Below are 13,516 nucleotides of genomic sequence, written 5' to 3'. Positions count from 1 at the left end.
TACACAAATGAGTGGGGGGAGGGGATGGGCAGAGGGAAAGGGAGAGAGAGAATCCTAAGCAGCCTCCACGCCTGGTGTGGAGGTCAACGCGGGGCTCAATCTCACGACCCTGAGATCATGACCTGAGCTGAAATCAAGAGTCAGATGTTTAACTGACTGAGCTACCCAGGCGCCCCACATACATCTTAATTTTAATTAGGAAACACCACACAAGCAGCACGATATAAATTTCAGCTATTTAACTTAATAAATGAAAAATTATTGGATTTTATTGACTTAAACGTTTTGTAGAGGAAATTAAATAAGCAAACATGTACACCATTTTTAGTTATCAGGAAATGAGAAAGAAGATACTAGGAGACAGAGGGACATTTGTATGTAGACCAAACAGTCTTATATAAATGATACCACTATTTGTGGACAACTATTTTTGTGTTCGATCGTTCTAATATGTGTAGATTGAACAGGGGTTTTGTTTTGTTTTCAAGTGAGGGAAATGGGCATATTCTTTATGTGAAGAATAACAAAGTAAAACATACAACTTGTAATTAAAGAGGCTGAAAAAATGCTGTTTAAAGACAGAAAATCTAGCTACAACTATAAAGCTCTTAGAGGAACATGGCCTGTTAGTTTTCATGACTTTGGATTAGCCAATGATTTCCTTCTTATATGTGACACCAAAACCACTGGCAACTGAAGAAAAACATAGATAAACTCGACTTCATCAAAATTAAACACTTTGGTGTTTCAAAAGACCACCATCAAGAGTGAAAAAACAACCCATGGAATGGGAGAGAACTTGCAAATCATATGTCTGATAAGAGATTTGTATCCAGAATATATGAGGAAATCTTACAACCCAACACCGAAAAGACAAAGAAAATATGGACAAAGGATGTGAATAGACATTTCTCCAAAAAAGACACACAAATAGCCAATGACCAAATGAAAAGTTGCTTCACATCCCTAGTCATTAGGAATGCAAACCAAAACCACAGACAGTAACAAGTGTCAGTGAGAATGGGGAGAAACTGGAGCCCTTATACAGCAGCAGGTAGAAACACAAAACGGTTCAGCTGCTATGGAAAAGTCTGGCAGTTCCTACAAAGTTTACACAGGGTTACCATATGAGGCAGCAATTTTGCTCCTACGTACATACCCAAAAGATACGAAGACGTGTGTCCACACAAAACCTCTATAGAAATGTTCATAGCAGCAGTAATCGTGACAGCCAAAAAGCAAAAATGACCCAAATGTCCAACAAATGAACAGGTAAACAAAATGTGGTCCATCTGTACAAGGTACTGCGCAACCGGCCCCACTTCCTCTCTCAACTCCACTGAACCCAGCCACAATGGACTCCTCAAGATTCTTGGAAGAAGCCTCAGGCCCCAGGGGTGGTATGTGGGGGACCCTATAGGGACATGGAGACGGCTGAGAGCCTGTAGGGCCCGTGAGGAAGGGCACGGAGGCCATTCCAATGGCAGGACCACAGGCTCTGAAAGGTGTCTAGTCCCAGCCATTCCCTCTCTCTCATCCTACAGGATTCTGCCCAAATATCCCTTCCTCAGAGAAGCCTTCCCTGATCTATTTTGTAAAACAGCACCTTGTCACTCCCTGTGTTGATTATAATCTTATCTTTCTTCCTGGCACTTAATACTACCTGCATTATATAGTAGATATAGGATCAGTCTCTCTGCTCTGTTCCATCATCCACCCTTCTCCTCGAGTATGCCAATAAGTAGGGGGTCTGGCCCAAGAAGGGGAGGGGTGGAATTTGGGCTACCAAGAAGCCAGTGTGGGTGTCACCTGTCTCCCCATCTCTCCCCCTGGAACGCCAGCCACTTGCTGAGTTCTCCGGAGGCCTTCCTCCACTGGCTTCCGGGCCCAGTGCCCACCACCACGTGCGTAACTCAGCCTAATGAGTCTATGGGAGCGAGTGAGTGCACCTGCTCATTCGTCAAGTGGGACGAGGCTGCTGGGGGGGGGCACGGTCAAGCAAGCAGAACGAAATCTTCTTAGCCATGCAACAGTTTGAAAGCTGAGTGTTACTTAAAGAGGGTTGTCTAAGTTATTTTATCTACCCCTTTACCAAGAGGAGACCCAGTGAAATAACTAAGGGGGAGCCAGACAGGAAGGTGGGTGGTCAGATGTGTGTTCTTATCTCTCTCCAAGGAGGCCCTGGAGTGGAGAGAGGTCTGTTGAGAGGCTAAGGGGTGCTGAGGCCAAGAGGGATTTCTGTCCCACCAGGAGGTCCCTGTGCAGGACAGAGGGTTCCAGGCCACAACAGAGCACCCCAGGCAGAGTGCAAAGAGCAGCCTGGTAAGGAGAGGAAGCAGGAGGGTCTGGCCAGACTCATTGCCCCTCAGGGGATCCTGCATGGTGTGCAGTGGACCCTAGGGAACACAGAGGGTGTGAGCAGAGAGCCTGCAGGGTCTGAGGGGATGAGTGGAGCAGAGGGGAGACCTGACCACTTGTCCCTTCAGCTGCCAATCACAGAAGGAGGTGCCCGTAGAGGCGGGCCAGGCCTGTCCACATGGGAGGCTCGAGAGGTTCCAGATGGCTCCATCTGAGAACCTATCCCCTTCTTCACCACTGAGCTCTAGAAATCACTGTTCTTTCCCAAGGCCAACTTTGAGAGGGGTAGCAGGAATGAGTCGAACTCTTGAAGACCAAGCATTCAGGAGACTAAAAGTTTAGCAGTTTACATTATTGGCTAGGTCAGCAGACTGCTACCCCACCAGGCAGTGGATCATTAAGGAGTTGGACTGAACACGGTGAAGGAAAGTTCTTTTCTCTGCATATCTGAGTGTCTCGAGAACAGGCCCGCAGCTCTGCTACCTGTGGAGGTTTGAGTTCATCCCTAGGAGCCAGATAACCTTCATACCCTGAGAACCGCCGAGCAGTGTCTGTGAACAACGGCTTCTTTCAAAAAGTGCCCTATTAAATGAATTCCTAATTACACAGATAAAAATATAACTCGTATACTTGCAGGTGAGGAAAAAAGATGAAGGCCGAGCTACTGCCAACTTTCTGATCTGAAGTCTTCTATTTAGGCTGATCGGCATGCCCCAAAGGATTCGACCTGTACCCACATCAACTAGGGTTTTCCTCCTCCCAGGGTCTCAGTTGCCCAGTGTGTAAAGGGAACATGTCTAATCACAGCAGTCATGCGCTATGCTCCTGGGAAATGCTGGTAGTTGGGGAGAGAAAGAGGAAGCATAGCCTCTGCGGCTCTGAGGCCCCCATGGCCATTTCACCAAGATATTCCTACTTTCATCACTTCTGTATATGGCATTCCTGCTACCAACTTCATTTGAAGCCAGGGTTCTATGGTTTAGGTGCTTTGGCTTGGCCATTACCTGGACCCATACGTTAGCCATGGCCCCTTTAACACCCAGATTCCTAGCTTGTGCTGGTCCTCCCCAGTGGGACGGGCACCAGTGAGTAGACAGGGCTCTAGGTCATGCAAGAGCAACCGTCATGTGGGTGACCAGCTGACCAGGGAGAACAGGACAAGCAGAGCAAACATTATATGCATTTTACACACACACACACGCACACGCACACACACCCATGCATGCACCCACGCACGCAGTAGAGCCTGTAGCTTAAGGAACAGCTGTGTCACCAAAATGAGCTCTTACCTGTCCGGGGTAAAACGGCTAATGTGATCAGGCCAACAGCTTTACAAGACTTTCAGAAAACTGTTCCAGTTTCATGACATTCCAAGTGGAAACTATTTGTTTATTTGAGCAGTTTTAAGTTGGAAATTGCTCGAATCATACAAAGCATGGAGGGCCAAAGCAGCTCACATTCCCTGCCTCCGCTTTTTAAACATGTTAAAAGCATAGTGTACTTTGATTTCACTAAGAAATCTGACCAAATCTCTGATAAGTCCCTCCTCCCCAGAAGGCCCTGTGAGGTCAAGGTGGAGTGCAGTGAGCGGGGTTTATTACTGAATTCCCGAAGTACTGAGTAATGGACAGTCATCAACCTGGAGGGAAGATTCTGTTCCCTATTCTTGTCCTGGCTAACATTTAAAGACTACCACCACCTTCTCTGCCCTACAACAGTCTGGATCAAGACCCAGGAGGTATATGGTTACCAAAGCAGCAAATGGCACAAGGTGGGCAAGAGCTCGCATGCAGACAAGACAATTCAGTTATTAAAGTGCTGGTGGAGGGGGCTCCTGGGTGGCTCGGTCGTTAAGCGTCTGCCTTCAGTTCAGGTCATGATCCCAGGATGCTGGGATCAAGTCCCTGATTGGGCTCCCTGCTCCGCGGGAAGCTTGCTTCTCCCTCTCCCACTTCCCCTGCTTGTGTTCGCTCTCTCGCTGTCTATCTCTCTCTGTCAAATAAATAAAATCTTAAAAAAAAAAAAAGTGCTAGTGGGTTCAAGGAGGGTGAAGGAAAGAAAGAAAAAAGAAGGCTAAAGGAGGGAGGGAAGGGAACAGAAGAAAAAAAGTGAAAAAAAAAAGAAACATACAGGGATAAATGAAAATACCGCCAATCTGTTTTAAAAAATAATCCAGGGCTTGGACACCAGCCTGGGTGTCTACCTGAGAGGCAGGTCTCCAGGAAAGGCCCGTGGGGAGGGCTCCCTTCACAGAACCGCAACAAGGCCTGTTTCGGAAGGCCCATCACCAGAGTATCTGTTCCAGGTAGACCACAGCCTGCAGGTCTAGAGACTTGCACATTTATTCAGTAAGGCCCAGAACAGAGCATTCAGACCTCGAAGGTCAGGACCGGGAGCCTACAACCATACTCTGTGATATCACAAAGAAGAGGGCGGTGGTGCATGGTCAGAAGCGGCCTGGTTCAGGAAGTCAGAAGACCCAGGCTCTGGTCTTGGTGCTGCCACTGCTTACAGGTGAGCCAACCTGGGCCGCTGTGGAGCAGTTCTAGACCCCAGCCAGCCTCCCTGCAGGCAAGCAAGGCCTCATACAGCCCTGCACATCTCCCAGGGTCCTCTTGGATCCTGTGACTCTAAGGGTGGCTGGTCCGGGGGCTGGCACTGATGGGGGCCCAGGTCCCATCCAGGTGGCCTGCAGCAGAGCAGCCTTGGAGAATCAGCAAGGGGCAGGTCTTGGAGGGGACACTGCAGATGATGTAAAAGGAGCTTGTCTAACAAGTCAAGCTGCCTCGCAAGGACGCATGCTGTCTGTATGCAGTACTGTTCAAGCAGATGCCGAGATAGAACTTGTCAGAGATCTCAGAGAGGCAATTCCAGATCAAACGGGATTTTTGGATCACGTTATCTCCGAGATTCCTTCCAACCTCAGAATTCAATGACATTATTGGGGTGTGTGAGCGAGTGTGTAAGAAAAATACCCATGAAACAAACATGTGCAAAGGTGTATTTTCTATGTTCCCAGAATTTAGAGTACAACTTTTGTAAACTTAACCTTCCGATCTTGGTTTCTATAATATTTTTAACATGCCATTGTATGGGTGTTGCCATTAGTTCCTTCATCCACTTACCTGTTAATTATTCTTCGATGGACGATCTTTAAAATTATAATTCGCTCTGCACAGTCTTTTAGGAACTCTGACATTCGCTGTTTTAAAACTGGTTTCATTTCATGTTTTGCAATTGCCTTGAGGTGATCCCATGAAGCTTTGCATCTTCTCTCCATCTGACATAAATTATCCTGAAGTTGATCAAAGTCAACCTGAAAATCAGAGGAAGAACAATTGTAAAGGCGCTGAAACCACCGGACACCAACCTGAAACAGGAAATTCAACTGCCTCCGGGAAGAAACAAACATCAAAACCAAATTTACATCTTGAAATACAAACATATTTATGACCTAAAATTATCCACATGTGGATTTGTCATTATCTTAACATCAAATTATTTAGTGATAAAACTGTTCTCCAAATGAACCCAATGCAAATATCACTCTTTTTTCCTCCATATTTGGAAAGAAATCTTAGGAAAGTCTTCAGGAACTGTAAATTAAAACATGATATCAAGGAACTCTAGTACAAGATGAACTGAGCAGATGTCTCCTAAAATTTTTCAGAGCACTCTTGCTCTTCAGAGATGATTTTTCACTTAGGGCTATAGGAAAAGACCGGTCATACAGAGACAGTTCTAATAGGGTGGGGCCAGCTCAGGGGCAGACAGCGTCTCTTCACAGTTATCTCTTACACTGTGTGACAAATTTTATTTATCCACCCATTCATTCATTCATTTGACCCACACCCATGGAGAAATGGGTGTATGTCAGTTCCTATACCAGGCACTGAGAACGCAAAGATAGATGCTGAACGAGACTAGGCTGCTGTTCTCAAGGAGACTCATTGTATAGACAGGTGTACAGACCAAACATTGAGAATGTACAGAACCCATCAGGCATGCGTGCGCATGCGTGCGTGTGTGTGTGAGAGAGAGAGACAGAGAGAGACAGAGAGAGAGAGAGAGGTCTTGCTGGCAGATGCAAGCCACATGTGCAAAGAACAGATGTGCTCTTCAGGGAAGTGGGAACAATCTGGATTAACTGAGGTAGCCTGAGCTGAGGCTTTCTAAAGTGATGCTTTGACTGAATTTCTAGACTAGAAATTATGTGAATCAAAGAGTTCATCATGAAAAGAATGCACCTGAGGGCATTTAACGCAGAGAGCTGTGGGACAGGGGAAAGAAACTGAGAAGGCGAGGAGGGGAGGCAGAAACAGATACGCAGGTGAGCTGTAGGCAGGAGACTGAGGGCACAGAAGTAGATGCAGAGTGGAAGACGGTGGGAGAAAGCGAGCGCTGGCCAAATCAAGGTCAGAAGGAGAAAGCAGATGCCTGGAGGTGAGGCGCCATTGCTTAGATGACAGAGGTCAAGGGATGTGAGCCTGACGTGAGTGCGCTTGTTGGAGTGGTCCCACCCTCCACGAGACAATGGAGGGGGGATCAAGTCAAGGAAGGTCAGAGACTCTATCACCAGGCAGGATGAAGCCAAGCTGAGCACAAGGGATGCCCTGGGGGCCAGGCAAGACATCGCAAGTTCTGGGTTTCTTGGGTGCTGAAGAGCCAACAACAGAAGGCAAGTTTAGGCAGAGCCCCGGGATTCAGGTAAACAGGGGGTTCGTGTGACTTGGAGAAAAATGATTGGCCTGAAACCAAAGGAATTCTGGGGCCCAGAGTAGAAAAAGCTTCACTTTCCTATGATAGACTGGAACTGAGAAAAAAAAATCAGGTGCTCATCTGAGAAGGAAAAAAAATGTAGATTTAGAAAGGCACTAAATAGTTCAAAGAAGTCTAGAGGATCCGGATGACCTGGGACTGACAAGTAATGTCCAGGAGATTTTAAGCCAATTGTTACACGTCTAATCCTAACTCTCTGGATCTGTCCTCATTTGCATCTGGCAGCTCCCGGATGGACGATAAAACAAGCTCAGTTCCGCTCCGACAGGCACCGAGCAGCCCCACTCAGTCTAACCAGGTGACACTCGCCCGGTGTGGCGCGGATACAGCAGCCGACGGACGCGGTGGAAGAGATGGTTTTCCAGGGAAGAGAGTCCGCCGTGAGCCCTTAAGGGTGGGGCGGGAGGCAGGAGCCCACTGCCAACAGAAGCCAGGTGTGGAGGCTTGCGATGAAGTGCAGTTTGAGGGTTGAGCTTAATGCAGCTTCTCCTGAGGGGGCTTGGAAGCCTGCCTCCTCCGGCTGGCTGCCCGGCCGCAGGCCAGGCACAGGTGTCCTGAGTCTGCACAATTCTCCCCTGACCTCAGGTTCTGTCACCAGCTCCACTCGGGAGGGGACGAGCAGAGGCACAGAGAGGTGCAGTAGCTTGTGAGAGACCACACGGCTCGAAGGAGTGGAACTGGGATCTGAACCCAAATCTCTCAGGCTCCAGTCTAAGTTCTCAACCAGCATGTGGTAAGCCTAGATTTGCCCCTAAAAAATTCCACCCCAGAGACACAGCTGGCCTGGCCGCCTTCATTGAGAAGGAACACCTCTCCTGAGGACTGGTCCACATGGGCCACTGTTGTGTGTAGGTAGCCCCATGAGCTGTGCTCTGAAGCAAAGTCAAATCTTATCAAGTCAGACTGGGACGCTGTGGGACAGCTCAGGGGACACAGTCACCCTGCAGATGCCGGAGAGCCTGCCCCCGGGGGCTGCCGTGCTGAGACCCCACGTGTGACAACACACCAGGGGACGGAGCGAATGCAAGGAGGCGTGAGGTTTCCTGAGGCTTATTTTGTGCCTGTCTACACAGAAGGACCCCTCAGGACCCCAAAAGGCGTTGGGAGTAAAAGCTGAGAAGGGGTAGATGTCCTCTTGCAGGTCACAGGGAGCTGGGTCAACAGTCGTCTTTAGCAACTGCCAGAGTTAATAGGTAAAATCGACCTGCACTTTAGGCTTGTGTAGCCAATCTTCGCACAAGGATAAGTTATTTTGTTATGACTTAACTACAAACTGAACATCCTCTGGGGAAGGCCTGATACTGGTGGGGCGGGGCGGCGGCTGGGGCAGTCGCTGGGGGTCAGCCTGGTGTCAGGACTCCGAGGCCAGGGCTACTTTAGTTCCAAGCAGGCTCCACCTAGGAGAAGACCGTGGGAAAGAACAAAGGACCACGTATAACTACGGAACGGATTTGTCCTGTGGGGTCTAGAAGCAGGACAAAGAGGACTCCAGATATGCAGCAGACTCTGTCTCAGAGACAGGTGTTCCCAAGGAACTGCCGTCTGAGAAGGTGCTCAGGGCAGGTGTCGGAGCAGCCGTTGGAGGACCCCCTGCTGCCACACGCAGAGGGGCTCTAGGTCTTGGTTAGGAGACGGAGCAGTATCTGTAAAGACTTCAGAACACTGTCTGGCACGGAGTAAACACAGAAAGCGTGCCTGGGAAGTACAGGAGTCTGTGTTCTCAGAAGCCTGCAGTTAGCGGTTGGAGCTGCCGGACTGCCGGCCATGCCTCCTTCGGCCTCAAGGCAGGCCCCCTGTCAGGCCGGCCCGGGGCCCCCTGCTTGCTGTACTTGGCAGCTGCCAGCCTGTCACTCCTGAGTTAGGTGAAGGAGGGTCCCAGCCCCTGGGGTCCCACAAGCCAGTTCTGTGGGAGAAGGTGGTGAGAGAGAGTTCTGTGAAGAAGACCTCAGCAAGGCCCCTTCCCCACTGCCCACCTCTCTCTCTCCTCGTCTTATACTAGGGTCCAGAGTGTCCCAGAGCTAAAGGTCATCTGCTTTCAGCTTCTCAGCCTGCTCAGGTTGGGTTTCCAGAAGTTTTCCCCACACTGGCCTGACTCCTTTTGCCCTATGAAGCCGTTCCCCATGCGGTTCCTGTGGCTCCCGAGACCCTCACATCGTCCAGCTGTGCCGTGTTGGGGATTCCTCGGGGGTTCTTCAGCCTCAGAAGTGCTCCTGCAAGTGGGGGCAGCTGGTGTCCAGCTATTGCAACTGTCTCTTTTCTAATAAACTACAAGTGCATGAACATTTTAACTGTGCACTCGATTTAAGAGTGAGCAGCCGAGGGGCCAATGCTACCTACTGTTTGCAGCCCTATACAACTGTTCCCTCTGTGTAAGATCATAGGAATAGCCAGCCAATCTTTGGGGGAGCAGAAGGCCAGGTGCGCTCTGTTTCCTGGCTCCCCGCCTCACTGCAGGGTCCTGTGGAAGTCTGAGGGGGAGCCAGACTGCATCGTTGTGACATTTTGGCCACTGAAACCTAGTGGAGAGGTGTTCGTGCTCAGGAGAATCCAGACCTCTGAGTAACACTGCTCCACAGAGGACGCGGAGCTAGGACCAGGAGGGCAGACCTGCCTCACATGCCTCAGTAGGAAAGAATCTGACAGAGAACCAGAGATGGGGAAAAAGATCTTACAAGTCCATTAGAATCGGCGTCAGACGAGTCAGACCCGCAAACTCTAGAGCAAGGGTTGCAAGCAGCACTTGGACATTTTTACTTAACAGAGGCTGCGCTCCTCCAAGATGACTAACAGAGATCCAACATCTGAGGGAAAGTCACGGCCCACTCTTCCGTGCCCACGGACGTACCTTGGCTGACCTGGTGACGGCCCCGATCTCCGAGTACAGATCAGAGCTGTCTGGGAAGTTTTCTACCACCATGGTGCACACGTGGTGGAGAAGCGACTGCTTGTGCACGGTGTCTTTGACTTCTGGAACCTTCTCGAGGTAGCTTAACTCAAACGCTTTGGCCTGTTTGGTGAACGTTAAATAAAAGGCAAGAGTAAGTTTTACACAGGCTCTCAGAGAGGCACAAAGGGCTGGAAGCAATGCCCTGTTGGAGTACTGAGCATGAAATAAGCCTCTGGCTCTTTCCCACCACAGCCGTCAGCCACGAGCTGTCCCAGGCTTCTACCCCGAGATCAGGGAGCTGTGGGGCTGGGTCTCCACCATCTGGGTATCTACAACTTCTTTCTCTCTTTGCCCTCTACTTTTCTACTTCTTGACCAAAGATAGGCCAATTTTTCTAAAAAGTTGGTTTATAATGTGTATAAGTACAAATATTTGAGTGATAAGTTCAGGGAAAAAAATGGGGGAGGGAAGTGGAAGAAATTCTTTCCAATGTCAGTTTTGAGAGTAGCCAAGCTTCATAAGGAACAGGGTGCTTATTTTTCTAAATTTTCTTATTTAATAGCAAGATACAGACTCAAATAAATAGGCCCTGATAAGTTCAGGATGAAATTCCTTCCAGATTTTCCAGCAAGAAAATACAAAAGTGACTTCATTTGTGCTTTGGAGGACCAGAGGTACAACCTCCCTCAGCAAACGGAGAGCAGGGATTTTGTGACAAGGTAGGTAGAAGAATACGGGATACAAAACACTTACATTAGTTCCATTTAGAAAGTTCCCAATGGCTAAGAGAGTAGACAGGATAAAGCCCAAGGTTTTATTGTTCTCCAGCTGGTCTATTCCTTCCTTCAGATCCAAAAGTGGTTCTGCCACTTCCTTTCAATTAAAAAAAGTTGGAAGGTGATGATAAAGAATGCACATTTTGGCTTTCCTTTGTTCTTTTCAACTTTTGCATGAGGTAACGACAGAGGCGTTCTCTTGATATTAGGCAGTCCCATGTGATGGGCACACACACCTAAGTATGGAAAAGTGCCCAAGGGCAGTGGGGAAGTCTAGTCCTCAAATTCTCCTCAGTGGAGACCAAATGGGTGTGCGTGGCTACCTGTGCTGGATGACAAATGCTCTGTCTTCCCTTGTCCCTGCCCATCCACCGAGCTCAGGCAGGACCCTTAGACCACCCTCCCCTCTTCTCTACTTCCTTTGCATGTACCTTCAGCATTTGGACCATAGTCTTCCTCTTTGCTTTCTCCTTCTAGGCAGATGACACCAGAAACTGCCCCTCACTGTCCCTGGACCCCTCAGGTCTCCTAACCTCCCCTCTGGGCACTCTGTGGCCACTTCTTTGCTCTGGTTACTTTCTAGAAGACTGCCACCCTCATGACTGCCACTGCCTTTGTAACTCCCACTCTCTCAGACTTTCACACTGGCTTTGAGACTGGCTTTGAGACTATGTCATGCCAAGTCACCTCAGCAGTCCTACGTCTCTTCATCCTCGCTTGATTTCTGAATGAATTCAAACACCATGGTTCCCTCCTGATGCCCCTACACCCACTGCCGCCTACCTGGTACTCAGCATAAGACCCTGCTGCCTCCTTTGCCAGAGGATGGAGACTATATGGGCTTCTCAGTTAAGCTATTCCAGCTCACCCTCCATCTCTTTCCTCCCTACTGGTTCCTTCTGCTCAGCCTGTAAAAATACTCCCATTTCCTCAGGTAGAAGACACCTGCTCCTTCCACTTCTTACTCAGATGAATCTCCCCATGCCTTCACTGTTAAGGTCCCTTTCCTTCTATTCTCCTCTCAACCTCTTAGAGTGTTTCGTCCTCAGCTTCCTACGGAGGTACTTTCTCAAAGTGACTCCATGCCAGGCTAACTGCTGCAGTCAATGGTACTATAGTGACTCGTCAGGTGGAAAGACGATAAGTTACTTTCTATATTGTGCATTTCTGTGTTTTCCAAATTTTTACGAGTTTACACAAGTCAGAAAGTTAAAAAAATTTTTTAACCAGCCATCTGGTACCCTCGAGCAAGTGTCTGAGGCTGAGGCCAGGCAGCCACTGGAGAAAAAGGCCTCAATGGCAGCCTGCCAGTCACTTAGTATAGACACAAACTCATCAGAATCAACTTGCCCTTCAGACCCTCACTCAAGAATGATACTTCATAACCTTCACCCATAAAAAACTGACTTTCTCAACGGTGGGGGTGAGGGCTGGCGGCCTCCCTTCCTAAGTGCATACCTTTTCTGTTGTTTCATAATCCATTTTGAATGCCCAGAGGTGGAGCCGAGCCGAGAGCTCGCTGATGGAGGAGAGAGTGAGGAGGAACTGCTCAGCACTGCCCAGTGGCACATCAGGGTTGGCCAGCTGCGCCTCCTGGATCTTCTGCTTCTCTTCTTCGGTGGGAATCATGGTTAGAATTTTCTGGAAAGATGGAACAATGTAGTACATTCTTAGTGACGGACCCTAGCCCAGCCCTTTGATGTTTCCAAAATCATACTGTAATTTTCCAACCAGGTAATGAAGAGATTCTGTCAGTGTTCACATCATTCACAAGTGGTACACCATTATAAACCAAATACCGTAGAGAAGAAAATCCCAGGTAGAGTCTAAATTCACATTTATTGTTCTAAACTGGTCTCTCTCTCTCTCCTTTAATCTCCTGTTTCAGAAGGAATTTTAAAAACTTGCCCCAAATTTTCCGAAACTGAACACATATTCCACATAATAGTCACACCACATATCCCCCCACCAGTAAGTATGATTTCTCAAGCACCTAGTAGGTGCCACTTCTGTGTTCGGGCACTTTATTATTTTTGGTTTCTTCTGGCCTCGCCCCACACATGGGCACAGTCACAGAAAGGGCATGGCAAAGTGAGGCGATTGAGCCCCAGCTTTTAGCTAGAGGACCAAAAAGGAAAGCCCCAGGGAACTAGAAAGTACTAGGGAGGTCAGGGAAAAGGAAACCCTGGCAAAGCAAGTGCAAAAATGTTGTTTAAGAACTTCTGGGGTCATCCCTGAGCTGTTTATGTGTGAATCTGACCTTAAACGTTGTATCAAAGACTTGGAAAACTGAGCTGACATTGGAACCAAAGCCCAAAAGAGGCAGGTCAGAACCTGTGGCCTGAACCCAAACAAGTGAGGGAATAATTTTCTTCTCTTTCTTTTTTTTTTTTTTTTACGAGACCAAAATTACCAAAGATACTACAAGAAAACTGCAGACCAACATCCCTGATAAACCTATATGCAAAAACCCTGAACAAAACTATTTTTAAATATGTAAATGTCAATATATTAAGATATATAAACATTGTTGTATTTTATAAAGTGACCTATTAAGAATAATAACCACAGGGGCGCCTGGGTGGCACAGCGGTTGAGCATCTGCCTTCGGCTCAGGGCGTGATCCCGGCGTTATGGGATCGAGCCCCACATCAGGCTCCTCCGCTATGAGCCTGCTTCTTCCTCTCCCACTCCCCCTGCTTGTGTTCCCTCTCTC

The 13,516-nt window shown here is 48.4% G+C and overlaps 1 protein-coding gene across 11 annotated transcripts in view; it reads right to left on the bottom strand.

The window, feature by feature from the left end:
• The window catches only part of FHOD3 (formin homology 2 domain containing 3), a 505,390-nt gene that overhangs the window by 25,386 nt on the left and 466,488 nt on the right, over nucleotides 1-13,516 (bottom strand). For all 11 annotated transcript variants that reach the window (XM_034643279.1, XM_034643277.1, XM_034643280.1 and 8 more), the window contains 4 exons: nucleotides 12,259-12,441; nucleotides 10,778-10,897; nucleotides 9,983-10,144; nucleotides 5,484-5,674 (listed from right to left, as the gene is read on the bottom strand). In XM_034643279.1, coding sequence (XP_034499170.1) covers nucleotides 5,484-5,674; nucleotides 9,983-10,144; nucleotides 10,778-10,897; nucleotides 12,259-12,441 — 656 coding nt within the window. The remainder of the gene's footprint in view (nucleotides 1-5,483; nucleotides 5,675-9,982; nucleotides 10,145-10,777; nucleotides 10,898-12,258; nucleotides 12,442-13,516) is intronic.

The sequence above is a fragment of the Ailuropoda melanoleuca genome, chromosome 14 (assembly GCF_002007445.2).
Source record: "Ailuropoda melanoleuca isolate Jingjing chromosome 14, ASM200744v2, whole genome shotgun sequence".
NCBI classification, from domain to species: domain Eukaryota; kingdom Metazoa; phylum Chordata; class Mammalia; order Carnivora; family Ursidae; genus Ailuropoda; species Ailuropoda melanoleuca.
The sequence above is the reverse complement of the archived record's forward strand: the minus strand, read 5'-3'. Positions and strand labels throughout refer to the sequence as shown.